This window comes from Dermacentor silvarum, chromosome 7 (assembly GCF_013339745.2).
Source record: "Dermacentor silvarum isolate Dsil-2018 chromosome 7, BIME_Dsil_1.4, whole genome shotgun sequence".
Taxonomy (NCBI): domain Eukaryota; kingdom Metazoa; phylum Arthropoda; class Arachnida; order Ixodida; family Ixodidae; genus Dermacentor; species Dermacentor silvarum.
This window is the reverse complement of record NC_051160.1, coordinates 114,081,127-114,108,985: the sequence shown is the minus strand read 5'-3', so window position 1 is coordinate 114,108,985 and position 27,859 is coordinate 114,081,127. Positions and strand designations below refer to the sequence as shown.

General features: G+C 49.2%; 1 protein-coding gene across 1 annotated transcript; it reads left to right on the top strand.

Moving 5' to 3' along the window:
- Positions 1-931: 931 nt before the first annotated feature.
- Positions 932-25,997, top strand: LOC119459084 (organic cation transporter protein). Its single transcript, XM_037720916.2, has 5 exons — positions 932-1,616; positions 4,468-4,553; positions 7,959-8,173; positions 12,629-12,810; positions 25,851-25,997. Exons 1-5 carry the CDS (start codon positions 1,503-1,505, stop codon positions 25,995-25,997), a joined length of 744 nt encoding a protein of 247 aa, XP_037576844.1. The 5' UTR covers positions 932-1,502.
- Positions 25,998-27,859: the final 1,862 nt, after the last annotated feature.

Genomic DNA, 27,859 nt, shown 5'->3' with positions numbered 1-27,859 from the left:
GCGCTGACATTGCGCGAGCGGTTGGCGAATGGGAAACCGCGGAGAGCCGTCAGGGGAAAGGAGAGTGAAGAGCAAAAGAAGAAAGAAAAATGTGATGTGCACGCGGCTTTTGTTTTGTTTGTAATTTACTTCTTAAGGTGTTCACCGCCGTCGGGCGTTCCTTCTCAGCGTATGAGATCATTCTCAGTGACAAGAGGCACAATTTGAATAAAAAAATCTGGAGATGGTGGTAGTTTGCGATTGTTTCCACAATTTTCACAGTGATTCTTAGACTACGTTCGGCGTGCTCTTCAAACATATTTCTTCATACATGTGCACTTCAAATGGGCGGAAGTGTATTTGGCAGTGTTGGGACGTCTTGCCTGTACAATTCGGATAATGTCATTGTATATGAGAAAATTGCCAAGAGTTGTACCTAACAGTCCTCATGTAAGAACATGCTAATTTCTTAATAAATCGTAGTCTCTCTTGCATTTATTTGCATGTTTTTGTTGTGTCTTAATTTAGTTGCGTCAGGCAGACATAAAGTATCGCTTTTTTAATCAATATTCCCAGCTTTCAAGTATTCATTTTCATGCCTGTTTCACTATATGCGACGCTCGAGTACAGTGGCATTAGACATGAATATGAGCAGTGTCCTTATGAAATTAAGCCAATTGATCGTCATTAGTTCAGCAGTTTTATGGGACAATTTCACGGCTATCTTCAACTGCGGGCGCCTTTGTGCCATCATAGACAATAACATTTCTTGTTTTCCTATCGTAGATATAGGCCGCGCACGTCTTGGTTTGAAATTATTTGCATTTATGTAAAAATTTATTGTGCATATATTTACGACGTTGGAAGCGTGAACTTTCTTTTGCCTGCCTATTTTTGGCGCCTAAAACTCGTTTTTTTATTGCCTAAAGATCCGGCCTCTATAGTCATTAAACCCAACAACAACGACAGCAGCAAGCACATGCTAGTACAGTCAAATAATAATTTAAAAAAAGGTTCCTTATACGCCTGATATTGCTGTTCCAAATTTATCGTGATAAAATACGAGACTCGGACTGCTTCAGAGGCTTTAGTGTGTGTGGCGGAGGGTGGGGGCTCTGTGAGAAGTGGTTATTCATGATTTAATAACAGTGTCTCAAAGACGGACGCAGCAAGTGAAGAGACATACATAAAGCTGACTTCCATCGAATTGTTTTTTTTTATTTGTCAGAGGGCTTACATTTACAGTAGAGAAAGAACACAGAGTATACATTCTACATCATGTGCAGAGAACCACCGAGGCCATCGCCTACATGTAACCAGGCAAATATCATTTCTATCCATGGTGTGAACTGTGTCCTTTGTGCTTTTCTCGACTGTAAGTATGCTCTTATCCTCGAGGGGCCGTTGGCAGTCACGTATAGACGCTGACCAGCCCTATAGTTTAGGAACACCGAGCCGGCGAACAGCGAGAGCGGAGTTTAACCGCGCAGAGCAGTTTTTTACCAGAGTCTCCGAGGTGGCTGATGGCAATGGGCCGGTTCCCGGCCGCCAAGAAAGTGGTCATGAAGTTCGCTGGCAACGCCCCTGAGCACGTAATTGACGACATAATCGAGGAGGCCAAGCGCAAGAAGGCTGCGGTGAGTCATTGCATGTGTGCGAATGAGGCGTATTACTTTCTGCCGTGCTCGTGTCGTCCACTTGTTCCTTCGTCCCTTTTGTCAGCGCCGAGTTTTTTTTTTACAACCAATAAACATAGCCAACTGGCCCACTTTGCAGACCTAAGTTTTCCCTCTTCCGTGGACACACCACGCAGGGTGATGGGCAGTGACTGCAGTACGCGTCAATGCACCAGTTGTTGACGGTTGTAACCTGTCAACAAACGGCTTTCACCGACATACGTTAGTATTTCAATTGCCATTATTAGGGTACTTCATGCACGTTCCGGGGGGTGGGGGGGCTGTCCGCCTGTCTGATTCTCCAATGTATGTTTTTCCGCGAACTGGGGTAACTCGGTAGTTCATGGTCTAGCCGTTAGAGCATCGCACTGCTGTGATGAGAGAACCGGTTTGGAAATCGATCGTCGGGCCAATTTTGGTCACGGGCTTGTGACATTGCGCATGTGCCGCTCAACAGTTATCCCGTTTCCTCGTTTCACGCCAGCCTGTGCTCCTTGGAGAAGAAGGAAGGAAGGTGGAAAGTAAGAGGCGAAAGGCAGAGAGGTTAACCAGGTTGAGTGTCCGGTTGAGAGCTTAGTTAATGGTCTATTTGGGTAGCGCATTTGGCTGCTGTGCTGATGGAATAAAAGGAAACGCTGGACCAACTGCTCGTTGAGTGTGTGGCACTGGGTATTTGCCGCCGTTAAATGAGGCTTTTTGATGCCAACTTGCAGCATTGGGTATGTGCCACTTGGTCTGCGCCGCTCTTCAGTGATCCTCACGCCAAAATGAAACACTCGGTGCGCGCCACACGGTTGTGGAGCTGTGTAATGAATATCACTGAGGCCAACTTGGGTAACTATGTGCTACTTAATTTGTACCACTGCTCAATAGCAAAGAAGTCACTTAAAGTTTATCTGGTGCGGGGCGGCGCCGGTATCGAACCGGCGTCTTATACAATGAGACAAGCTTGTCAGACAAACGTGCCGCTACAATTATATTTACCCAAAGGTCACCCGAGGGCTTCGCGGTGGCGCCGCTGCATGCAGGGCTGCAGGCACGCACCATGAACAACGCGTCCTCGCGGTGGTCGTAGACATTCATGGTGAGATGAGTTATGCAGGAATTTTTGCAATTTGCGCATGATAACCCTATATAATATGTAAATTGCCGACGCCGCCCGACTGTCGCTATTATGTTTCGTTCTAAGATAGGCTGCAAACATAAAATTTCATTGCATTGACATGAAAGCTATTATGTGTACCAAACAGGCATATATGTAAATGGTAGGCTACAGGAATAAGCGAGTGGATGGAGAAACGGAACAGTTCTTACGTCAGAAATTTTGCGTAGTTTCTTCGTCCCTTAGATACAAACCTAATTTCTCTCAATTTACGGGATACAATTCGCCCTATACAATAGCAGAGAAGGTCATTGTTCCGAGTCGTCCGGGAAGCCTTCAAAAAAAAAAAAATGCTAGCACGAAAGTGCTAGCACTTCATCCTTTCTATTTGGAGGAGTTGGAAATCACCTTGGAGGAATGGGACACGCTACGTATGGCTCTAAAATGTGCATTTTGAGGATTATTTTTATTCACTTATCAGGCCTCCCGCTTTACCTTCAGAGCAGTAAGAAAAACGCTGGTAGTTCCTTATTTGTTGCTGTAGAAAATATGACTTTCTCTTCTCCGCTCTTTACGACGAAGCGGCCACAGATTATAGTGGAAAGTATATGTACGGTGGCGCTCTCTTGACCCCCCCTCCTTACAGCAGGAAAATGAAAGCGTAACCAGATGGCTTTTTTAGCTTTCCTGAAATAGTACTTGCTGACTTTTCGGGAAGGAGCAAAGAGTTCTTGGCTAAAGCCTGGACGAATTGTCCAGTCTAATCATTGAAGCATGCATGAGCGAGTCACCGCTTTCATCATCAACTAGAGTGTTATAATTTTAAAAAGCGAAGATTTTATTCGGAAACCTCGTCGGGTTTCGTGAGCGTGAGTGCTGCGGCCTGCCTGTTCTCTTGCCAAATAGGCCAACCAATCACAGCGGAGTACGCGCGCCGCTGGATTCATTGCACCACCACCAGATATAGATGGCACTAGTATCCGCAGCAGAGGCGGCGCCGGCCGTGTGGGGGTGAGAATAAAAAAGAAACCAGAGAGCTCGCCTTCGCATATCCGCAGCTGCACGGTAATGAGGAATTAAACGCTTCGTGCGGATAGAATTGATTCGAATTGCGCTACGTACGTATGCGCATGTTGCCTCTGAAACCATGATGCGTTCAAGGCGTCCGTCGTGCTCGTAGTAGTAGCAACTCCGCTTGTGTGTGTGTGTGTGTGTGTGTGTGTGTGTGTGTGTGTGTGTGTGTGTGTGTGTGTGGTGTGTGTGTGTGTGTGTGTGTGTGTGTGTGTGTGTGTGTGTGTGTGTGTGTGTGTGTGCGTGCGCGTGCGTGTGCGTGCGTGCGTGCGTGCGTGCGTGGTTCGACTCTTTATGCGCTCACACAAATAGTCGCTGTATATAGATTCCATCTCGTTGGATCTGCTGCATATTTTTACTCACGCTATTTATACTAAATAACGATATAAATGATGGATCTTTTTTGGGTGATTTTGTTTCTGTCAGTCTCTTCTGAGCCCAACGAATCTGCTGAGAGGTGTAGGCAGAGCGTTGATTCCAGAAATACAGACGTAGAAAGACGTTTTTGTATCGGTGTGTCCCGTTATTGTGTCCTGCGTCGGGTACTCTGCGCCTCACCTCTGTACAGACCAACCAGCCCATGGTAGAATCTGAACTGCTAAAATTATATCCAACTTCGTTGTCCTGATCTCTTTTCAGGCTCAAGACATTAGCAGAGCAAGCATCGCTGACTTGTTCTCTACAAAGGTGTGGGCGAGCAGAACGGCGCTGTTCAGCTTCGAGCTGTGAGTCCACCATCCGCAATATCCTATGGGTCTGCTTTTTGGGGTAGGGTTGGTTTATCCCAAGCCATCGTGTATGATAGCGGAATTGAACGGACTGAACAGTACCAAGCCTCACCAGCAGCGTTCAAAAGGAAGCGTGAAAAAATACCACAATTGAAAGTATGACAAATGAAACTACGCTAACTGAATGACGAAAAAAATCTAAAACTGAAAAAAAAATTAGCCTAGCTTGCACTGGAGGCGCAATGCTAAAGAGACAGTGGATCTGATGGGCGCCTAGCTAGTCCCGGCTTTTGGGCTAAGGTAAGCACTACCAAGTCAACCTCAGAATTTTCCGGCATTTATTGATTGATTATCGATTAGCTATTGATTGGCTATCGCAAGGTTTTGGCCACGTATTTGTGCGAGGCTAAGCATACGAAATCATCCCCAGCATTTCCCGGAATGTATTGATTATTTGTCGATTATCGATGAGCTATTATCGGCTATCGATTGGCTATTGCAAGGTATTGGCCACGTATTTGGGCGAGGCTTAGCACTACCAAATCATCCTAAGTATGTGCAAAATTTATTGATTATTGATCGATTATCGATTAGTTATTGATTGGCTATCGATTGGCTATCGCAAGATATTGGCCACATATTTGGGCTAGGCTAAGCACTACCATGTCATTCCTAGCATTTTCGGGAATTTTCCGGATTATTTATTGATTGGCTATCGTAAGTTATCGATGTCTGACTAAGCTTAAGTAGTCCCAACCATGCTTTGCTAGACTTAGCCAGGCTCAGCTTCGCTAGTTCACAGGGGTATGTGCCATTGCGCTTGGACCCTTTCTGCACTACCGCCAGGATCGGCCCACATTTTTGGATTCAGCAGACACATTACGCCCGGCTTAAACAGCTCCGCGGTTAAAGAGAGTGAAAGAAGAATGCAAGAACAAATGTGAATTTGCTGCCGAAAAATATGGCTTGTCAACACTCGAAAATAAACTGCTATGAGTGGGTCGCCTGACAGGAAGATAAACTTAATGCCTGACTTTTCAGTGCGTTCTACTCACAAATGTTTTAAGAAAGCGAATTACGACCGTCTTGTTATCTATTATTGGTCAGTGTTTGCCAAGATACCACAATAATATCAAAAATTAAAGCCCCTTTCTTAAAAAAAAGATGGTTGAACACGAAGCTTTCTCCCATGCAAACTGAATCAAAGTCCAAAGCCAACGACCACGCAACGAAACCAAGAAATGTTGAGCGACCCGATGCGATGCATACGTGATTTGAGTGCTTGTATAGGATTGTACTTTTTGAACGTTGAAGTTGAATGAAGACACATTTCGTTAGGCGGCATAGCCTTATTTTAGATCATGTAACCGTTGATTACACGCACGCACTCACACTTTCACGGACGACTCTACACTTGCACAGCATTGCCTTGTGAACGCCCTTGCCAATACACGGTATCGGCCTTGTGGGCACGATCGCACTCGCGCTTACGTTCGCGTACGGCAGCCTCTTCTTCCATGCGCTGCACCCGCGGCCTACCCATGGTGACGGCCGGGAATTCGTGACGCGCGTAATGCAATGCAGATATATACAGTTCGTCCGGGTAACGTGGCGTTGCAGTTCCCATTGTTCTTATCGGTAGAACTACGAATGTAAACTGTAGTGTTCTACGATACATATGTCGTGCGTCGTTGTTCTATTGTGCGCGCAGATAGTTTCATTGTGTAGGTTGGCTTTCCTGCAGTGCGTTTTCGGCGCTCACGGACGAATCAGGGAGACAAAGAAAGCTTCGCTTTAATATATTCCTTCGGGAGAATCCAGGATAACGGAGAAAAGTTGCACGTTCCCACTTCCCAAGGGCGCTAACAGGCTTGTGCGAACAAAACAGGTGCACTCATTGGGGACATTCACGCGTAGGCTAGTAGGCTCAAACCAAAGCAGCGATAGAAAAAGCACAAACGGTAATATAAAAATAAATAGCAGCAAAACAATGCAAAATTCTGTTCTTATGCAAAGTCAAAGCGCCGGAAATTCCCAGGTGAAAGAAATAAAGAGAAAAAAAAACCAATTTCATAATTCTTCAATCTTAAAAAAAAAAAAACGCAGTTCACAAGATGATGGAGGTTTCAAGTGGTGACCAGCTGTCGAACGAGAAATGTCGAACAAGGACCATCGCTTATGTACGCGTAGTGCACTTTTCGCCATGCTTAATGGGGGATGAGAAAAACGAGAGTGTAAAAGCACAGAGGAGGCAATGCAGGCGCACAATATCAAATTAGCTTGTCTAGAATTATCTGCGACAATGCTATACTGGCGTTCCAATAATCTTTGTCTTGTATAAATGACTTTTAGGGAAATTAAGCATACATCCTCATAGAACAATGAACCTGTGTGTACAGAACCGTGTACAGAACAGTGTGTACAGGCGTACGTTTTATCATCATCATCTATTGTGCCCTTAAAGGTCCCGTCAGGGACATTACATGAGGGGGTTAGTTAACTAGGTCAGTTACTCACAGGCGACCCTGATCATGAGAGGGAAATATGCAAAAGAATAAAATTGGGTTGGAGTGCATACGGCAGGCATTACCAAATACTGACAGGAGCTTACCGCTGTCGTTGAAAATAAAACTGTACAATCATTTCATTCTACTGGTGCTAACATATAGAGCATCTGCATGAGCAGAAACGTGGAGAGAACAAATAAGCTCGAGAACAAGTTATGGACCACGCAAAGAGCGATGCAGTGGAAAATGTTAGGCGTAACGGTAAGAGACGTGGAGAGAGCGGTGTGGATCAAAGAGAAAATGGGATAGGCGACATTCTAGTTGACGTTAGGAGGAAAAAATGAAGCTTGGCAGGTAATGTAACGCGCAGGACGGATAACCGGTGGACCATTAGAGTTACAGAATGGGTACCAAGAGAAGGGAAGCGCAGTCGAGGACGGCAGAAAACTAGCTGGGGTGATGAAATTAGGAAATTTGCAAGCGCAAGTTGCAATCAGCTTGCGCAAGACAGGGATAATTGGAGATCGCAGGGGGAGGCCTTCTTCCTGCAGTTGATATAAAAATAGGCAGCTGCTGATGATGGTGAAGCATCAATGCATGTGTGCCGCAGCACATCAGGAGGGCAGGTACATCGAGACTGGTGCTTGTCTCTGGATTTCTCCTAAATGTAGGCGTTTCTATGATTTAATGGGCTCAATTTAAACATCTCCTTCAACGTAATGAACTGTGTAGTAGTGAGAATTTATCCGCTTGTTGAAGGCTGGCATTTTTGGAGCAAGTGCAAGTCTTCAAATAACTAGCCGAAGTAGCTGAAGCCGACAGTCTATTGCTAAATAAATGAAATTTTGCTGTAGATCCCGGTGAAATGCACACAACATGTTGATCAATTTTGCAGGATAATTTACAGTTTTGTATGGTACCATATCACCGCCTCGACGGGAAGCGTGGGCGGCAATCCATACGTGAGCTTTACCATCGGCGCATCATCCGAGTACCCGACGAGGCTGATCAACGTGCTGCTCATCAAGTACTGCCGTCGGCGGTTCGCCATCTGCGGCAGCATGTGCTTTGCGGCGCTGGTCATGGTCGCCTTGTGGCCCGTGCCTTCCGGTAACTGGCTCCACTCCTAAGACTGTAAAATAGTAAGCGTAACGTTAGACAGTTTTAGAATAACGTTTGTCGCCTAAGGTACCTGAAACGCAAGCACCTCTGCGGGACGTTGCGGTGAGCGTCGCTTCAATACATTTACTTTAACGAAGGGGAACGCACGTATTAGGACGACGTTAGAAGACAGAGCGCCGTGTGGTATTTCGTGCCAAACGTATCCAAGCCAAGACAACCATGCTGTCGTTGCTATGCGGACGCAATTTGTTAGGCCTACGGACGCCAGAATCGCCGAACTATCACCGAAATTTGATTAGTTATGCGCTCACAACTAAGTTATCCAGGTAGTTTAGAGGAAGCGAAAGTTCATTTCAATAGTTACTGGCGATCAACAAGAGCGAAAGCGTAGCCGCCATGAGAATTCACGCTGAAGCGCGAGCCATGGGTAGCCGCCATGTTAGACAACGCTATTTTTAGCGTGTGTAAACATTACGAACGTTCAGCTCGCCAAATAACGTACGTTATCGTTGCACACTTAAGCCACAGAAACCCGAATAATGATCGGACCATGTGCAGAAAGGACAAGGCTATTTCTTTACTTAGGTGATGCGCTTACGTTTGGTTGAATTGAATTGGATTCTGGGGTTTTACGTGCCAAAATCACGATTTGATTATGAGACACGCCGTAGTGGGGGACTCCGGATTAATTTTGACCACCAGGGGATCTTTAACTTGCCCCCAATCCACGGCACACGGCCGTTTTTGCATTTCGCCCCCATCGAAATGCGGGCGCCGCGGCCCAGGATTTGATCCAGCGACCTCGTGCTTAGCAGTGCAACACCACAGCCGGCTTGGCCACCGCGGCGGGTCGCGTTTGGTTGCAAACGCTATTCTAAAACTCTCTAATAAGTTTTCATTATAGAGGAAACACGCGTAACAAATATTTCAAAGAAGAAAATGGTAGGAAGGGTCAGCACTGTTGTCCCGTAATGTGGCGCCTGAACGACGGTGTGAATGGAGACGGTATAGAGCTACTAAAAGAAATATTCGGAGAGAATGAAGCTCAGATTTCATGGCAAGGCTTAAAGGGACACTAAAGGCAAATACCAAGTTGATGCGGACTGTTTAAATACCATTCCATAAACCTTTCGACGCTTGTATCGTGCCAAGAAAAGACTTACTTTACGAGAAAATTGCATCTGAAGGGTCCGAATATCTTATCGCAATTCAAATCTCCCGCTATACCCAACCGGGGAGTGGTGACGTTGCATACGCCATCAGCGCCCTTTGCTGCCGTCAGTGAGTAAAACGGCGCCAAAGGTCGTAGGTTCGAGTGCCTTATTTAACTCTATCTTCATAAAGTGAGCCTCAAATAAGTTCGCTTTAACACAAAAGGTCGTGGGTTCGACGCCCACCAAAGCTCGAGGGTTCGTAGGCTTTTCGGACAACGTGGTCACGCCAACGCCGACAACTACGCCGCATTTTTCGCCTCACGGGCCATAAGAGGCTCTCGCATTAATAATTTTAATCTGAAATGCTGCATTGGAAGATCTAAGCGAGCGTTGATACGTAATAATGTTGGTACAGTGTATATGCGCCACGGTAAGCTATTGCAGATTTTCTTAAATGCAAAACCAAAAGTTTCGATCCCTGTGGTTGTTGCGAGAATTTGGAAGTAGAATATTTTTCTGTGAAGATATATACAGAAAAATATTTTACTTCCAGATACGCGCAGAAACTATGGGAAACAAAACTTGGGTTTGCGTCCCGTAGCGTATATGTACAAGGTGTTCCAGCGAACGCTTTCAAAAAATTTTATAGGTTGCCTGCAGCAGACAGCGCTACTCTAGTTCATGAGCTGGTCTACTGGAAGAGGCGGACATTACTTGTGCAAAAAATCGAAAGGCAGATTCGTGTAATTAACAAAGGTTACTAATTAATTCTTTACCTAATTACCCTGCGGCCCATATTGCAATTTACAAATTCTATTCGTGGAATTCGCAAGGTGGGTCCACTTGGAACGAATTCTCAGGATGACACCAGTGTCGAGGTAGTACTGCCCGAATTTTGCGGAGAGGTGTGTTGGCGTTCCAGTTACTTTCGTGGTTCAATGTACAAAACGGTGTTTTCCACACACACACACACACACACACAGGGTGTCCCAACTATCATGCACGAAGATAAAAAGAAAGAGAAATTGCGCTACTCGAAGAAAACCTCGTGCATATTCTTTCCAGTGCGGTGGAGTAGCCGCCAGTAATTTTTTTCGTTACTGAGATTTAATTAAGTAATTATAATGAATTCGCTAACTCGAGAAGTACTGTCCGAATTGTAAAAGTGTCAATTAGAAAATTCTAGAGCTACGTGAAAAACTTCCGATACAGCTTTCTATTGCTCGATACGTGCGACACAAAAGTGTATTCCGAGCGTGAAAGAAACCCGCGAGTGCAATGCAACCGGCGTCTTGTTTTCGCCCGGCGCGATGGCCAAGTAGTACGTTTGCTGCGCCAAGTCCGCCCCATCGTCATAGAATAATAGCCTGTGAGCCACAGCGTTCATAGCCGTCGCACACTGCTCGGCAGCGTCAGGATCCTGTGAGATCTGACTCGCTCCTGCTGTGGGCGGCTCATACCCACGTATCCAAAGCAGGCATGAGCCACACCGGATTTCTTTCTTACCTTCTTTCCTTCTTTCTTTATTTCCTTGCTTCCTTTCTTCCTTCTTTCTTTTCCTTGTTCCTGGCTCATACCCGCATATCGAATGCGGGTATGCGCCCCACGTGATTTTACTATCGTTAATCGTGACGTAACTGACGAGCATGCGATGTTATTGATGTCATGACCTATCAGTCATGTCGGTCATCCGTTTGGCACCTGTGATAAGGCACAACTGGCGGGAAACAGCCATGCACATGGAGCCAAACCACCACGCACATGGAGCCGAAATTGTTGCACACGCCGGTCGTTCAACGGTCGCTATCTGCGCGTGCTGAGCACGCGCTCGTGCTCGGCACGGCATCCAACGGCACGAGAGCAAACCGAGGGGGGCCAACGAGCCCAAGGAGGTTTAAAAAAGGCATTTTTTAAAACCTCCTTGAACGAGCCAGCTGTGGAAGAAGACGACGACGCTCGAGAAAACCCTGATGATGATAGCTTTTTGTTCAGGCGGACACGATCCTGGGGAACCTAGCCCTTCACAGCTTCGCTGTACACAAACTGGTTTACTATAGCACAGGGCAGTTCCGATGGACGTACAGTAGGTTGTCGAGCAACACGGTTATGTAACTGTGTGAACCAGGCGCAATACAAAGACGGAGCCTTATCCAAATAATAATCGAGAGTAGACGTAAGTATGAAATGGCTACCATATGGCGTCTTTTGCTATACCTGTGGTGCCACCGCCTTCAACCGTTTTGATTCGTCCATTAGTGAGGCGCGCGCAGCGTCTGTCGCGTCTTTTTCTTCTTGTCGCGGACCACTCACGACTCACGGACCGTTGGCGTTCAAACGAGCACAGCCAGCCTCTCTATCTGACTTTTGAACGTCGCTATTGAAAATAACAAATAAAACTTCAGCCTACTAGAGTTACAGCTTGAGTGACATTGCGAACAAACCTTAGGAAGAAATTGGACGAAATATTTTTGTAACTTGTTTGGGAAGTAACTAGCGTATGTAACGTGGTCCTGTACAAAGGGTTGGGGACCAGAGACCATATTTTATTAACTTTAGGCCGGTTGCCCGGATGATCTCGTCTTAATTGTTCTCGCAACAATGACTGGATGTTCTCGTTTGAGTGCCCGGCTAACGGTTCTGGCTTTTGGCTCAACGTCACTCGAAGATCGCCGACAACGGGAGCTAAAAGCATTTCATGCGTAATAAGGCAAAATGTAATATATTTCCTATAATCGCCGTATGTACGGAAGTTAGATATCGCATAACTATTGTGAACCAATTTATGTGTACAAAGCTTTTGTTTTCTTTCTTATTGCGTTTAAGCTTTTTTCAACCATTTGCATTTGTTTTTCCGTTCGGTGCTTCACGAGTTGATTGTTTTGTATGTCTGCGCTGCACGACCGTAGCCAAAGTAACGTCGCATTGTTCCCGCAGACATAGGTAGGCAGAATGAGCCGAAACTCACACTCATGTGTACCAACATTCGTCGGCATTCACTGACGTTCCTACTTATGCTTACTCATACTCACCGACGCTCATTTGCGTTGATCTAGTGACTTCGATTAACACATACACACACCCACTCACTTTCGCCGACAGTCACTCACGTCCGCTCAGAATCAATGTCACCGACTTTCGTTCGTTCTCACCTTAACCGGCGTTCAATGCTGTTCCTGCTCATGTCTAATCACACCATTCGTCACTGCCTAATGCTCTATCTCACGCCTGTGAAAGGAGTGTGGGGCGAGGGAGTGTACTAGTTAGTGAGTGTGTCGACGTATTGCCGCAGAATACTCATGGCTGCGGCTGGGCCTGCTGATGTTGGGTAAGATGGGCACGTCGATGCAAGGCGCAGTGTTGCGCGTCCAGCTGAGCGAGATCTACCCGACCGTGGTGCGCTCGGTCGCCATGGGCTTCTGCAGCACGGTGGGCTGGCTGGGCTCGGTTCTGGCACCCTTCCTCGACGACCTGGTAAGTGGCGTCTTAACCGCCGCGGTGGCTTAGCGGCTATGCTGTAGCGCTGCTAAGCACGAGTCGCGGGATCGAATCCCGGCCGCTGTATCTACTTTAGATAGAAGACGCAGATACATGCAACTATAGTGCCTTTGCTACGGGCACGACAGGGCTGGAGGCGCGCTCGCGCTCATGTGTTTCCAGTCTGGGCATGATCGTGAAGTCGACTGGCTTTGTCCTGCACCAACTTGACCGGCTTCTTCTCGGAGTAGTACATAATTCGTCGAAACGCAGCTTTTCGTTTACTTCAGCTTATTTTAGTAAACTGCGCCAATAAATGTACACGTTAACTGTACGCAGAAGTGCACTCATCCAAATTGATTGATGTCAGCTATCGGCCAATGGCAGCGCTCTCTCTCTCTCTCTCTCTCTCTATATATATATATATATATATATATATATATATATATATATATATATATTGTAGCGAAGAAGACTGGCGTCCTGTGTGACTGGCGCGCCCTCTGGACGCACTATCATCATCGGCCCGCCGACGAAGACGGGCTCGCGCTCTCGGTGCCCGACGCTCAACTGAGACGGTCGCGTTTCTGAGTCGTCAATAAACCCCATTACATATTTGGTGGAGCTGTGCTGGGTTCTACTTCCCCAACCCTGGAACTACGCAATCGGACGCTGCCGGCCATCATGCCTGACGACGCCAGCCAAACAACACCTCCGGCACCGCCAACATTGATTTGTCCTGGCTCCGTGCGTCAACGCGATCCTCCCATCTTCAGCGGCTTCGACGAATACGACGTCGAAGATTGGCTCTCGATCTACGAGCAGGTGAGTGCCCCCAATAAATGGCACGATGCTACGAAGCTCAGCTACGCCAACTTCTATCTCACGGGTGTCGCTAGCGTGTGGTACCACAACCACGAATCCGACCTTCGCACCTGGTCAGATTTCAAGGCGCGCATTACGCAAGTGTTCGGTCGCCCTGCGGTGCGGAAGCTCCGTGCCGAAGAGCGCTTGCGCAGCCGTTCCGAGCAACCCGGTGAGAACTTCACCAAGTACATAGAAGATGTTGTAGACCTTTGTAAGCGCGTCGATCCATCGATGACTGAGTCTGACAAGATCCGTCACGTGATGAAGGGAATCGAAGACGACGCATTCCAAATGCTCCTCTCGAAAAGTCCGCGGACCGTGGTCGAGGTCGCTGAACTTTGTCAGAGTTACGACGAACTCCTTACGACGAACGCAAAGATCCCTGGATTGTGGCACTTATGGATTGCATTTCTGACACTTCAACAACACGCCCTTCACGCGCTATCCGCCGCCACGCTTCTAATTTCGAGCTGCGGGATGGTGTTATCTATCGTCGAAATTACGCTTCCGACGGTCGCAAATGGTTGATCGTCGTTCCCCGCCATCTGCGCACAGATGTATGCTCTGCTCTCCATTCAGACCCGCAATGCGCCCATGCCGGCCTCTTCAAGACTTACGCCAGGCTTCGCTCCCGCTTTTATTGGCGTGGCATGTATAATTTTGTGCGAAAGTACATTCGCTCGTGCACAGCGTGCCAACGACGCAAGCTTCCTGCTCCTCGTCCTTTTGGTCCTTTACAGCCCATTCCTTGTCCGTCCCGACCATTCGACCGCGTCGGCATCGATCTCTACGGCCCTCTTCCCTGCACATCAGCTGGCAATCGCTGGATTATTGTCGCTGTCGACCACCTCACCCGCTATGCAGAAACTGCGGCACTGCAAACAGCGACAGCCCGCGACATTGCGTCCTTCCTACTGCATCACTTCATATTGCGTCATGGGGCACCGCGGGAACTTCTTAGTGACAGAGGGCGTGCGTTTCTTTCCGAAGTTCTTAACGCCCTTCTGACCGCGTGCCATACCGTCCATCGCACCAGTACAGCTTATCATCCGCAAACGAACGGCATAACAGAACGGTTTAATCGTACTTTGGGCGACATGCTATCCATGTACATGGCATCGGATCATACCAACTGGGACCTCGTTTTGCCATATGTTACGTACGCCTATAATACTGCTTCACAGGCCACAACGGGATTTTCGCCATTCTTTCTCGTATATGACCGTGAACCTACATGTACGCTCGACACCATTCTCCCCTACCGGCCTGACCCATCAGAGGGCACGCCTCTGTCTGAAGCCTCCAAGTATGCCGAGGAATGCCGTCAGCTGGCCCGTTCGTTCACGGCGGAAGACGAGAGTCTCCAAAAATTCCGTCGCGATGATGACCGACCTCCCTGCACCTACCAGCCGGACTCACTAGTCTGGCTGTGGATACCTTCAAGCACCCCTGGTCTATGCTCTAAACTCCTCGCTCAATACCACGGTCCCTACCGCGTCGTTGAACAGACGACGCCGGTCAACTACGTCGTCGAGCCGCTAACGCCATCTACTGACTTGAGGCGTCGTGGACGCGAGACAGTCCACGTCCAGAGACTTAAACCCTATTACGACCCCCTTGTCCTCTCCTCTCCTTGAGTCGCCAGGATGGCTCCTTCTTCTCAGGGGGGCAGTTTTAGCGAAGAAGACTGGCGCCCTGTGTGACTGGCGCGCCCTGTGGACGCACTATCATCATCGGCCCGCCGACGAAGACGGGCTCGCGCTCTCGGTGTCCGACGCTCAACTGAGACGGTCGCGTTTCTGAGTCGTCAATAAACCCCATTACTTATTATATATATATATATATATATATATATATATATATATATATAGTGAGCATTATACTGCGCTTTCATCTTCTTCATCTGCATATACTCATCATCATGGCCAGCGTCATTCGCTTCAGTGCGCGGCTTGCTAAATAAACCATCGAGGTTTAACAGCTGTCTCGCAAGTGGTGGAGGCTGCTCTCTATCCCTTGGTCCTCTACGACTTCGAGTTTTCCTGGAGCTTCGTTCAGGTCGCCGCTTGCTCCGCCTTTCCGCCACCATGCCGCGATAAGATCCACCAAGAGCCTCAGGCGTCACCGTCTCTGCCCTACCGGTCGTTCCTTCATGGACCGTCAGCACGCAGCAGCGCGATCCCACCATGTTCGCTGGCCTTCCTAGTGACGACGCTGACGACTTGCTGGACAATATTATGACCGCGTGAGTGAGCCTAACCGTGGGATGATTTTCACAAGATTCGCAACGTTGCAGTCTACCTCACTGATGTTGGCAGGACTTGGTTTCTTAACCATGAGAGCACCTTGCCTGACTAGGCGGCATTCTAACACCAGCTTCGGCAGATTTTCGGTGCCCCAAACGTCCGCTCTGAGGTAGCCAAGAAAAAAAGCTTGATGGACGCATGCAACTTCCCAGGGAAACATGCGCATCTTATATCGAGGACGTGCTCGCCCTTTGACGCCATGTTGACGCCACCATGACGGAATGTGATTGTGTTCGTCATATACTAAAAGGCATTGCCCCCGTCGCGTTCAACGCACTGGCGATCAAGAATTCGAGTACCGTTAACGACGTGACTGCGACTTGCCAACACCTGGACGCACTGCAGGCCATCCGTTTACAACCTGTCACCTGTGACACGCCTCCTTCCTCGGATACGGACCTGTGTATGCTGATTCGGACTCTCATACGCGAAGAGCTCCAAGCGTATGACCTGCTCCAGTCCTCCCTTTCTTCAGCCTCAACCTTCGGTTCCTGGCCTGCGCGACATTATCAAAGAGGAGCTGTCCTCCATGACCTGCGCTGCGAGCTGTGCATCTCCTTCGCCGTCGACCTCGCATGCTCAGGTTGCGGCTATGCAACCAGCGTTCGTTCAGACAGCGCCTCTTGCTCCTGTTGCTGCTCCAAACCATCTGGCGACTCTAGCACCCCGTACGCCTGCCACAGCATTTTACACTACCTGGCCTACGCCCCGCACCATTAGTTATTATTGCGGTATTCGGGGACAAATATCGGGTTTTTGTCGAAGACGACAACAGCACGAACGCCGTGGCTATGATCTTTCTGGGGTTTTACGTGCCAAAACCAGTTCTGATTATGAAGCACGCCGTAGTGGAGGGCTCCAGATTACTTTTGACCACCTGGGGTTCTTTAACGTGCACTACAACGCAAGCACAAAGGGCGTTTTTGCATTTCGCCTCCATCGAAATGCAGCAGCCGCGGTCGGGATTCGATCCCGCGACCTCGTGCTCAGCAGCGAAACGCCTTAGCTTACTGAGCCCCCCCCCCCGGCGGGTTATCATGGCTATGATGCTGATGAGAGAAATCCGTTGCTTCCTCCGAGTTCCTACCAGCGCAAGCTTACCCCACGCTCACTTTCTCCGCCTCCCGAAGCACCTCGTAACTACCGTCCAGGACGCCGCCGCTCGCCCTCCCCTCTCCGACGCTCGACACCACCCTTGCAACCGGCCACCCGCACTCCTAACTACCGATCGGAAAACTAGATGGTGCAGTGTTTGGAGGAAAAACTCCATGGTTCGCACAGACATTCCTCCAACGTGCCCGGCCAATACTTCATTAGTGTGTGTAGAAGGTGTACCAGTTCCAGCATCGATTGATACGGGAGTAGTTATTTCTGTTATTCACGTTTGGGTGCGTAAGAAAGACGGCTCAGTGCGATTTTCGTAGACTACCGTGCCTTGAACAAAATAATCCGCAAAGATGTATATCCACTGCCCCGAATCGATGATGCGTTAGATTCTTTACAAGGCGCGGAGTATTTCCCTAGCCTTGATCTACGCTCCGGATACTGCCAGATCCCCATGCACGAAGCAGACAAGGAAAAAACTGCCTTTGCCACACCCGATGGACTTTACGAATTTAACGTAATGCCTTTCGGCCTGTGTAATGCTCCCGCCACATTTGAGCGGATGATTGACACTGTACTACGGGGTCTAAAGTGGAAGACTTGCTTATGCTACCTTGACGACATCGTCATTTTTCTGTTGACCTTCCATCAGCACTTGCAGCGCCTCGACGAAGTCCTGACATTCCTCTCAGCTGCTGGCCTTCAGCTGCTGGCCTTCAGCTGCCACTTCGCCAGCAAAACCATTGAAGTACACGGATACCTTGTCAGCATGGAGGGCATTTCGACCTGATCCCAATAAGGTTACCGTTGTCCTCCGCTTCCCAGGCCTCAACGCGCCAATAACGTGCATAGCTTCCTTGCACTAGCTTCGTATTTCTGGCGCTTCATACGTAACTATGCCACCATTGCGGCGCCGCCCTATCAACTCCTTCCTTGTGGAGCTCCCTACGTATGGTCGGACGAATGCCTAAACTGCTTTTGAAGCCCTCAAGCGTGCCCTCACGTCCGAACCTGTGCTTTGTCATTTCGAAAACACCGCACCCACTCTTCTGCATACTGACGCCAGCGGCCACGGATTGGCGCTGTTCTTCTGCAACGTCAGCAGAATTCCGAAGAACGTGTGGTCGCATACGCAAGTCGCACGCTAACAGCTGCAGAGAAAAATTATACGATTACCGAGCAAGAGTGTGTCGTCGTTGTTTGGTCCGTCCAAAAATTTCGGCCTTATCTGCACGGCCGCTACTTTACAGTCGTTACTGATCACCACGCCTTGTGCTGGTTGGCGACGCTAAAGAATTTAACGGGACGTCTCAGCCGTTGGGTACTTCGTTTACAAGAATACGACTTCGACGTCACCTACAAGTCTGGAAAGAAACACCAGGATGCAGATGCTCTCTCTCGTTGTCCACTACCACCGTCTTCAAACACTGCCTGCTTACCTACTTCCATGAGCAAACCGCAGGACCGCGTCTTCTGCATTTCCTTCGCTCGCAGCTCTCGACCGGCTCCCATCCAGCCATTCTCATACGTTTGCATCTTGACTGCCACTACGTTATGGAACGTATTCGCGGATCATCTCGCACAGCTAACGCTCAGCTCCGTCGGCAGTTGAAAAACTTCAAGATCGAAAATTCGATCTTATACCGGTACGTGTGTCATACCGAAGGACACCGTTGGGTTCCTGTCGTTCCCCGATCACTTCGAGCCCAGATACTGGAGACCTTTCACGACGATCCCACTGCCGGTCACTTTGGTTTCTATAATACCTATGGGCCAATCTGCAGCCGCTTCACTTGGCCGGAACTTGCCACCAGCGTAGCGAAATACTGGACTTCCTGTACGCTTTTCCAACACCGCAAACGACTGACCTCACCTCCGGCTGGACTACTCCGACCTGTACCGTGTCCTGAAGCTCCTTTCGCAGTCGTTTGTATCGACCTGCATGGACCGATATCCTTATCAAGTGGCTGTCACAGTATGGATCGTCACAGCTGTAGACCACTTGACACGGTACGCTGAAACAGCCGCACTACCTTCAGGATCCGCCGCGGAGGTTGCAGCCTTTTTCTTGGAAGCCATCTTTTTACGGCACGGAACCCCACGTGTCCTTTTGAGTGACCGCGGCAGGATATGCTCCACCCTGACCACACCAATGGGGTTGTCATTCTCACATTCGTCACCTTCGCATGCAACACGGCCGTCCAACGCACTACGGGGTACTCGCCCTTTTCCCTTGTGTATGGTCATCAACCGATCACAATCCTCGACGTTTCTATCTTTGGTGCCCCGTGCCCTCGTCCACATCAATGTGTGAGCAGTTTGTTTCGCGTATTGCCCGGTGTCGCCAACGCGCCCGCCTCAACACCGACGCCAGTCAACAAGACCGCAAAACTCGCTATGATGCATCCCAACGTGTCGTTTCCTTCCACCCTTGAGACGAAGTGTTGCTGTGGACCCCAGTTCACGCTCCTGGCTTATGTGAGAAATTTCAATCTTGTTTCATCGGGCCCTACACTGTTCGGGAACAGACTTCGCCAGTTAACTATCGTGTCACTCCCATTGTTACGCCTTTGGACGGCCGCTTCCGTGCAACGGAGATTGTGCATGTTTCGCGTTTAAAGCCTTTCCTATGGCGTTCGCCGCCATAACCAGCACTCGGCTTGCTAAATACACCTTCGAGGTTTAAAACCTGTCTCGATATATATTTGTATATATAATGGGAATCTCGTCTGACGTCAAGGGCCTGAAAAGGGTAAGCAGGCCTGTGTTGAAAAGACAGTGTTTCAGAAGAAGGTGACATCGGCGTTACGCTTGCGAGCTTGACGCACCGCCTACGAGTGCGCAATGTGGCTGAGATACAGTAGCGTATGCTATTTGAAGAATTTCTTTTTCACCAAGCTCAAGGGGTGGTTCAGGGGGCATTAGGCCTGATCGTGAAGTCGCCAAAGACCGAAGACAGCGGCAATCGCTGATAGTACTGCAATATTTGTTTCGCGCCTCAGAAGGTAATTAAAAAAGTTCACCGAATACTACGATACTCTCTAATGCGAAATTTGAGCGCAGCTGTCTACGTGCTTTTATTTAGCGATATATTGGCTGGTGCGGACAGTCTGTCTCGTGCGGCACGTTGCAAATGGAGCGAAGTGTGGCGCGACTGCCTCGCTAATCTGGAGATCGTGAGAGCCAGCTCGTGGGTGATGCGTGGGCGCGATTCATAGCAGCCACCGCCGACAGACTTACCAGACGACGTGCGCTACTCTGGCGCCATTTGTAGCCATCGCCGGCGCACTACGCTTTTCTTCTCACGCTTTCGCCATACCCTGCTCCGGTTTCCGCCTCATGGTTCCGCTGCACACGCCTCTTTGCTTTTCTCCTCGCGTCTTTCATCCCCCGCTCCGCTCCGTGTTCGCAGTCATCATTCGCTGTGCTCGTTCGCTCGGTTACGCTGCCGACACTCGCCGCAGGAACGGGCATGTAAGGGCTGCGCTCTGGAACTTCCGCCGTCGGGAAATCAATACGCCATTGATCATAATTATTTATTTATTTGCGGCAGAAGCTGAGTCAGTCACGCACAGCGGAGCGGCTGCGCTTTGTTCGGTTTCCTTTGTTCATGTTTCTCAGCAGCAATTCAGAATTTACATAATGCTGAGCATCGATGTAGCATTGTTTCTTTAACGCAACCGCCAGTGGGCTCTGTACAGATAGCGCAAGGTAAATTGCAGCGCTTCCGGTTGTGGAAGAATTCACTCTCGCACTACCATCTTCTATCTTCCTGGGCAGCTCAGTTGGTGGAAAAACTACTTCAGAGGCTGTGCCCCAGGGTTCAATCTCCGGGCGAGATCAAATTCTTGAACGGCGAAGCTTCCTTTCTGAGAAACCCTTTCGTAGCTTTGTGCAACTTCGGGTGACCATTTTCCCTTTCATAAAGCTATCTATAGGTAGGGGATCCTGTAGAATTTATTGGTGTTTGGTTTAAAGATATATACGTAGAGTATACGAAGGGCAATACAAGGGAAGAAGCAGCCAGGAAACTGCAGCCGAAAGGAACTTGCCACGTACCTACGTTTAGAGAAGGAGAGCATAAAAAGAGATATGAAAGATAGGAAGGAAAGTACAGAGGAACGAGCAACGTAACAGATCACAAAGACTAAAGTAAAGCAACCAAGACGATTAGAGTTCAGCAGCAGCAACAGAAGTCTTCGCAGATCACACTGATTATTAAAGAATAAAAAAAAATATCGTGAGCCATTCCAATCTGTGAAGCCACAAGCGCCTCTCCGTAAGACTCCTCGGGATTCTAAGACACCTCGGGAGTCCGGTCTATACGCGGCCTCCCCGTTGAAGTGAAATTAAAAAAAGTCGCAGTTTCGCCCGAAAGGCGAAGAATCGATTGCGATATCAAATTAGTGGGCACCTAGACAAAGTAAGGATATCGATTTTATCAGTGGTATAAAATTGTTAACATAGGCATACTAACTAAATTAAGAAGCATGGTGTCACGCGCGCACAAGCAAACATGAACGCATCTCATTCGATGACCGCGGAAACTGGCGGTCAAAACACTCGGGTGAGTCAGCGCAGCAGCAGCAGCAGCGAGAGAATTCAGCTTCGTGCCGGCGCCCGCATGAACGCGAGCTTCGCCGCGAAAACACAGGGAGGGCGGACTCTGCCCCACCGCAGATGGCTTGCGAGATATAGCCGCGCGGGCAGGCGCTCGCGGCGCAACCCCCCCCCCCCCCCCCCCCCCCGCCTCGCCCCGGAGCTGGTGCCGCGGGAGTGCGCGGGCGCAGTGAAGTGCGGCTCCTCCGATTCCCTACCCTCCCTCCAGAGCGTTGTGGGCGACTGGAAGACTGCGCTTCCTTCCCGCTTCCAACTCTAGTGTGCGCGAGCCTCGATTGCCGGCTCGCGGTCGCATGCTTTCACTGGAACATACAGCGTATATCGCGCGATGACGATTTTATCGCCCGTGGACTCTATACAGAACCTCACGACGGCGACGACGACGCAATTTCGCCATAACTGTCCATATAATTGCTCTCGCAATAAAATGGAGAACGGCAACTTGTATTTCTTGTTGGTCGGAAAATACCTCTCGTTGGTCGGAAAATTTCGTGGCGTGAACACAACGCCAAGTTAACAATTGAAGGCAAACGGCATATCTTTCTTTGCAATCAGGCGTACAGCATATACCATGCTGTATATTGTTATGGTGTAGCTGGTGTACCTGGTGTAGCTGATTCCCAAGGCTATTTACAATTGATTTACTCCCATTTATTTCCGGAGCCCGAGAGAGGAAATGGATCAGTTCGGTTCATCACGCTTTCATATATAAAAGGGAGACCCGTCTAGCAACTCATTCAGTTCATTCTAACACTGCCATGGGTAGACCACGGAAATTAGACACCAGAAGGACAGAGTGAATACAATGATCGACCATGTGTGGTGTTTGATACAACTTAGCTGGACATTCTCATTCGCAGGGTGGGATGGCGGCCACTTTTTTATATACGTTTGCGCCGACCGCCGCCCCGAGGAGCCGGAGGAAACTAGACATGCGTGACGATTCGGCTGCACCGCCACCACGGGAGAGCGGAAGGAAAGAAAACTAGATACACAAGCCGTTGGAACGCCGACAAAGAGAGGGCGGTGCGAACGTAAACATGGGCGACGCGGGTCGTACAGCGGCAAATCTTTGAGAAACCTTTATAATCTACCTGGGAGTATGCTGATCTTGAAACTGGTAACTATTAAGGCGAAAACCTTATGTCTCATGGTGAGGTCTGCGTTTCAAGACCGTTTCAAAACCGCGTCGTCGACACGAATCCTCTTAGGACAATAGGCGATAATATGCATAAAACCGCGATTAAGGGTGGAAGATTGATTAAGCAAGTGAGCTGAAGTGATAATGGGTATACATAGACGTGAATTAATGAGTGAATTGATGGTGAATTAAAGGGGTTTAGTTGGGTGAATAGAGTGAAACGAAAGGTAATGGTGAGATAGAGTGAGCTAAAATAATGAAGAGCAAATGAGAGTGAATTCAGACTGAATGAAGGTGAATCAAGTGGTGATAAGGTGCATCAAGAGCGATGAAAATTGGAATTTGGGAGTAATAGAGCAAACCAAGTGTGATGGAAGTAAAACCGAGATGATGGAGAGAATGAAGGCTAACCAAGCAGTAATAGGATGAATCAAGAGTGAATCCAGTGCGAATTAAGAGGGAATCACGGGGTTGTGGAATGGGGGAGTGACTGGCAAAAATATATGTGAGATTGGGGGTTCAAGTGAGAGTGACTAAGGAAAGAAAGTGCAGATTCACGGTTCGACTTTGATGTACCAGAGGCCGGGTGACTTGCAAAAAAAAAACACGATGGCTTGCAAAAATGACTCCAAATTGCGGTTTCTGAGTGCTGATGACGCAGAAAAAAAAGTGCTCGTCGTGTCATTGAGTTAGCGGTACTCGGACTTTCGCCTTCAAGTCGTCTTAGTTGTTGGTAAGGGACCCCTAGTAATTATTGACCAGGAGAAGGGAAACACAGTCGAGGACGGCAGACAACTAGGTGGGGTGATGAAGTTAGGAAATTTGTAGGCGCAAGTTGGAATCAGCTAGCGCAAGACAGTGGTAATTGGAGATCGCAGGGAGAGGCCTTCGTCCTGCAATGGACACAAATATAGGCTGATGATGACGAATCTACTCAAAATGCATTTCCTAGGGACGCCGACGCACCAGCTGTGGAAGACGACGATGTGGCACGAGTGACAGTGGCACGAGCGCGTTCGCGAGAGACCTGAGTTCTTGCCGAGGAAGGAGGAGGAAGAATAAACTTTATTTTTGTACAGCAGATTTGTGAGGCCTAGGCCTCTCTACCTAGATGACGGCCTCGAGCCCTTGGGCTCTGGCGGCATCTTCGGCCTGCTGGATTGCCTTAATTTGGTCTTCCGGTGCAGAGCTGAGCAGCGCGGTTTCCCACTGCTCTCTGGTCTTGTGCGTTTTATTCTGTGTGGGTGTCCCAGGACAAGCCCAAACCATGTGTTGTAAGTCCGCCCTTTCTTGACAGAATCTGCATCTATCGGTGTAAAGTTCTGGATAGTAACGGTGGTAGGCCACCGGGTTCGGATATGTTTGTTTGCAACAAGCGCCATGCTGTCGCTTGCCGTCTGCTTAGCGAGGAGTGTGCTGGGGGGAAACGGGCCCTGCCCAATTTATAGTGTTTGGTTATTTCGGCAAAGCTGGTCATCTGGTCTCTCTCCGTTTCCAGTATTCGCGTGTCACCTGCTCCGTCCGTCAGTTCTCGAGCCAGGTTGTGCGCTATTTCGTTCCCGGGAAGGGAGGAGTGTGCGGCTGCCCATATAATGTAAACATCTCGATCTTCACGATAGTTGGAGAGCAAGTTTGAAATTTATTATTGCGATAGCAATTATATGGACACTTCAACCGCATTTCTGCCGTCGGCGTCGTCGTCGCCGTCGCCGTGAGGTTCCGTATAGATAAAATCTTCGCCGCGCGCCGTATGCCCCAGCGGAAGCGTGGGGGGACGCGCGCTATCACGGAGAGCGAACGCACTCAATCTCCCACGCGCAAGCAAGGAAGCGGAAAGCCAGCGCCGGAGGGAGCAGGGGGGGGGGGGGGAGGGGGGGAGCACTTCTCTGCCAACAACCGCGCTCGTCGCTCGTCCGCACAGTCTCTTATCTCTCCCACGCGCAAGCCAGGAAGCGGGAAGCCAGCGCCGGAGGGAGCAGGGGGGGGGGGAGGGGGGGAGCACTTCTCTGCCAACAACTGAGCCGTGCTCCCTCAAGGGCTGCAGAAGATAGCGCCAACCTTTCCCTTTCCCTCAAGAACCACTTATCATCATCCGCGCTCGTCGCTCGTCTGCACAGTCTCTTATCTCTCCCACGCGCAAGCCAGGAAGCGGGAAGCCAGCGCCGGAGGGAGCATGGGGGGGGGGGGGGGGGGCGCACTTCTACGCTTCCAACAACCGCGCTCGTCGTTCGTTCGACCGCACCGTCTCTTATCTCCACACGGCTCTGGCCTTTATGCCACTCAGTTTCCGTTGATAGACCGCACGTACCTTCGCCCGCTGTGCGGGCGAAGGTACGTTGCGCTGCCAGCGTTTTGACAGTCGTTGGCTGCAGTCATTCAGTGTGATCTATTCATGTTTGTTTGTGCGCGCTCACACCACGCTTGTTCATTCAGTTAGTAATAGTCGGGCCACATTTTCCAACGCACGCTACATATGCAATGCTGCCCAGATCGGCAGTGCAGCACTACAGGTGTGTCCCTTCGCACGCGCTGCCCACGGTAAGCGCTTCTCATCAACACCACCGTTTCACACGCGCCTTCTCGTGGTCATCGAGTCTCTCTTCATGTCGGTCTACTTACGCCGCAGCACACCTGCTTACTTAATCAGCTCATGTTTACTACAATTCATATTGCTACCAAGGCCGCTCACCTTACTTCGTATGACATTGCTGTGTTGCTATCGCATTCATTGCTTCGCCCTTAGGGCGAAACTGTGACATTTTTTCAAACCTCCGTGGTTTTTGCACACGCAGAAGAAAAATTCACGGAACCCTAGCAACAAACAGCTTCGCTGTAAAAAGAAAAAAGTCGTCGTAACTCGCAAAGAAAGAAGAATGCACTACAAACGGCAAGCCATGTTATACTTTTATATCTTTTTCTGGGAAAATTGCTTAGAAAAATAACTCATACACAAGCTCGCATCCTTGTGCGAGTCCCGCTCCTTCTTTGATCGTCTGCAGGGTGAAGCGACGCAACCGTGGGTGCCAATCGTGGTGTTGGCAGGCCTCTGCATGGCGGGAGCTGGCGCATCCTGGCTGCTTCCGGAGAGCTTCCAGAACACGCTGGAGGACGGGTTCTCCACTGGCGAGGCCGCAGTGAACGAGTGAGCGGGTTAACTCTATTGCGAGCCAATGAATGAGGTTGCAGGGAAGCAGCAGCGGCCGCTCGGTACATCTGCACATTGAATCGTGCGCAGAACAATCTGGGACGGACACCCTCTTCTGCTGTACACGTGGGGCCATAATCTATAGCGACCCACCGCGGTCGCTCGGTACCGATGGCGTCGCGCTGCCGAACGCGGGGTCGTTGGCTCGATCCTGGCTGATGCGGCTGTGGGGCTCGTGTGTCGTGCGTTACGTGCACGTGAAATAACCCCCGGTGGTCAAAACTAATGCGGTGCCCTCCACTAAGGCGTCCTTCATACCGCGCTGTGCAGTTTCAGGACGTTGAATGGTGCAATTCAATTTCACTGCGACAGCATTGAAAGGCTTGGAACTGGATATGGCTTGTCCGTCCGTCCGTGCTGCCATTTTGTTACTCTGACGCGTACACAAATCAAAACACTTCTCTAGAACGCGCCACCCACGTTCTCACGACTGCGCATGCGATATCTGAAGATGGGATGTGGCACAAAATCGGCTGCATGTGAGGCTGCGCGACTACAATTATAGTTTCCATTCATGTCTCTCGACCTGGTGGTCGGCATAAGCTTCGGTAGCTGCTTTGGCCCTAAGGAGTGTCTTCTAGACAAGTGTGTTGACCTGTGTACTATCGAGAGCAAATGAAATGCCACCAGCGGAACGCGGTACCGAAGCATACGTGACGGCACAGTGCATACGTGACGAAGCATACGTGACGGCACGTCGACCACGCGGAATTCGGGGCTGCACGCCTTACTGTGACAATGGGGCGAAGCTTCTGTCGCAACAAATCCCTCTAACACCTCTAAATCACTAATTTATGGATCCCTCCAATTCGAGTTAGGTTGGGTTGGAACAGGTTAGCTTATTTGGGTCAGGATAGGTACTAATGTAATCTAACCTAACTTAGTCCAACCAATTGTCACCTAACTTCAATTAGAGGAATCTAGCGAGGATTTATTCAGAGGCCTTGCAGAATGTTGCTGTGAAATCAGCTTCGCCTGTGATAATGTCGCCTATACTACATTGTTACATGCTTGTTTCCGCACCGGATCCGCTGCAGCGTCATTTCCACTATGCAATTATCGTTATGGTGGCTAGCGTCATCGCTCCTGCAGCAAGATATTGCGGATGCGTGCTCGGTTTCTGACCTGCATCGCTTTGCCTTCGCTCCCACCTTGGAAGAACTTCCAGCGTTGAACCATAATGTGAATAGCGCCAGGAATATATAGCACTGCAGGAGCGACGACTGTACTTGCCACCATAATGGTACTGGCCATGTGGGAGGGGCGCTGCAGCGGGTCGGGTGATGAGACAAGCATTCAATATACAGGGTGTTTCAGCGAACACTTTCAAAAATTCTTAAAGGTTGCCTGTGGTAGATAGCACAATTCTAGTTCATGAGCTGGTCTACTTGAAGAGGCGGACATTACTTGCACAATAAATTGAAATTCATAATCGACTAATTAACAAAAATGCACTAATTAAGCTTTTAACAAATTACCTGATGGCCCATATTGCAATTTACAAATTGTAGCCGTGGAGTTGGCAAGGTGGATCACTTGGAGCGAATTCTCCGGATGACACCAGTTTCTAGATATTAATTCTCGAACTTTGCGGAGAAATGCATTGGCGTTCCAGTTAGTTTCTTAAGAAAACGTCGCTTTATGCATTGAAGCACAAAATTAACTGGAACGCCAATGCATTTCTCCGCAAAGTTCGGCAATTAATGTCTCGAAACTGGTGTCAACCTGAGAACTAATTTCAAGTGGATCCGCCTTGCGAACTAACTCCACGGCTACAATTTCTAAATTGCAATATGGGCCATC

Bases quoted from the DNA above. Each gene is read 5' to 3' on its own strand.
- LOC119459084 (XM_037720916.2), top strand. From the start codon at position 1,503: ATGGCAATGGGCCGGTTCCCGGCCGCCAAGAAAGTGGTCATGAAGTTC. The intron at 4,554-7,958 runs GTGAGTCCACCA...TCAATTTTGCAG, and splicing joins GCGCTGTTCAGCTTCGAGCT to GATAATTTACAGTTTTGTAT. The intron at 8,174-12,628 runs GTAACTGGCTCC...GTATTGCCGCAG, and splicing joins CTTGTGGCCCGTGCCTTCCG to AATACTCATGGCTGCGGCTG.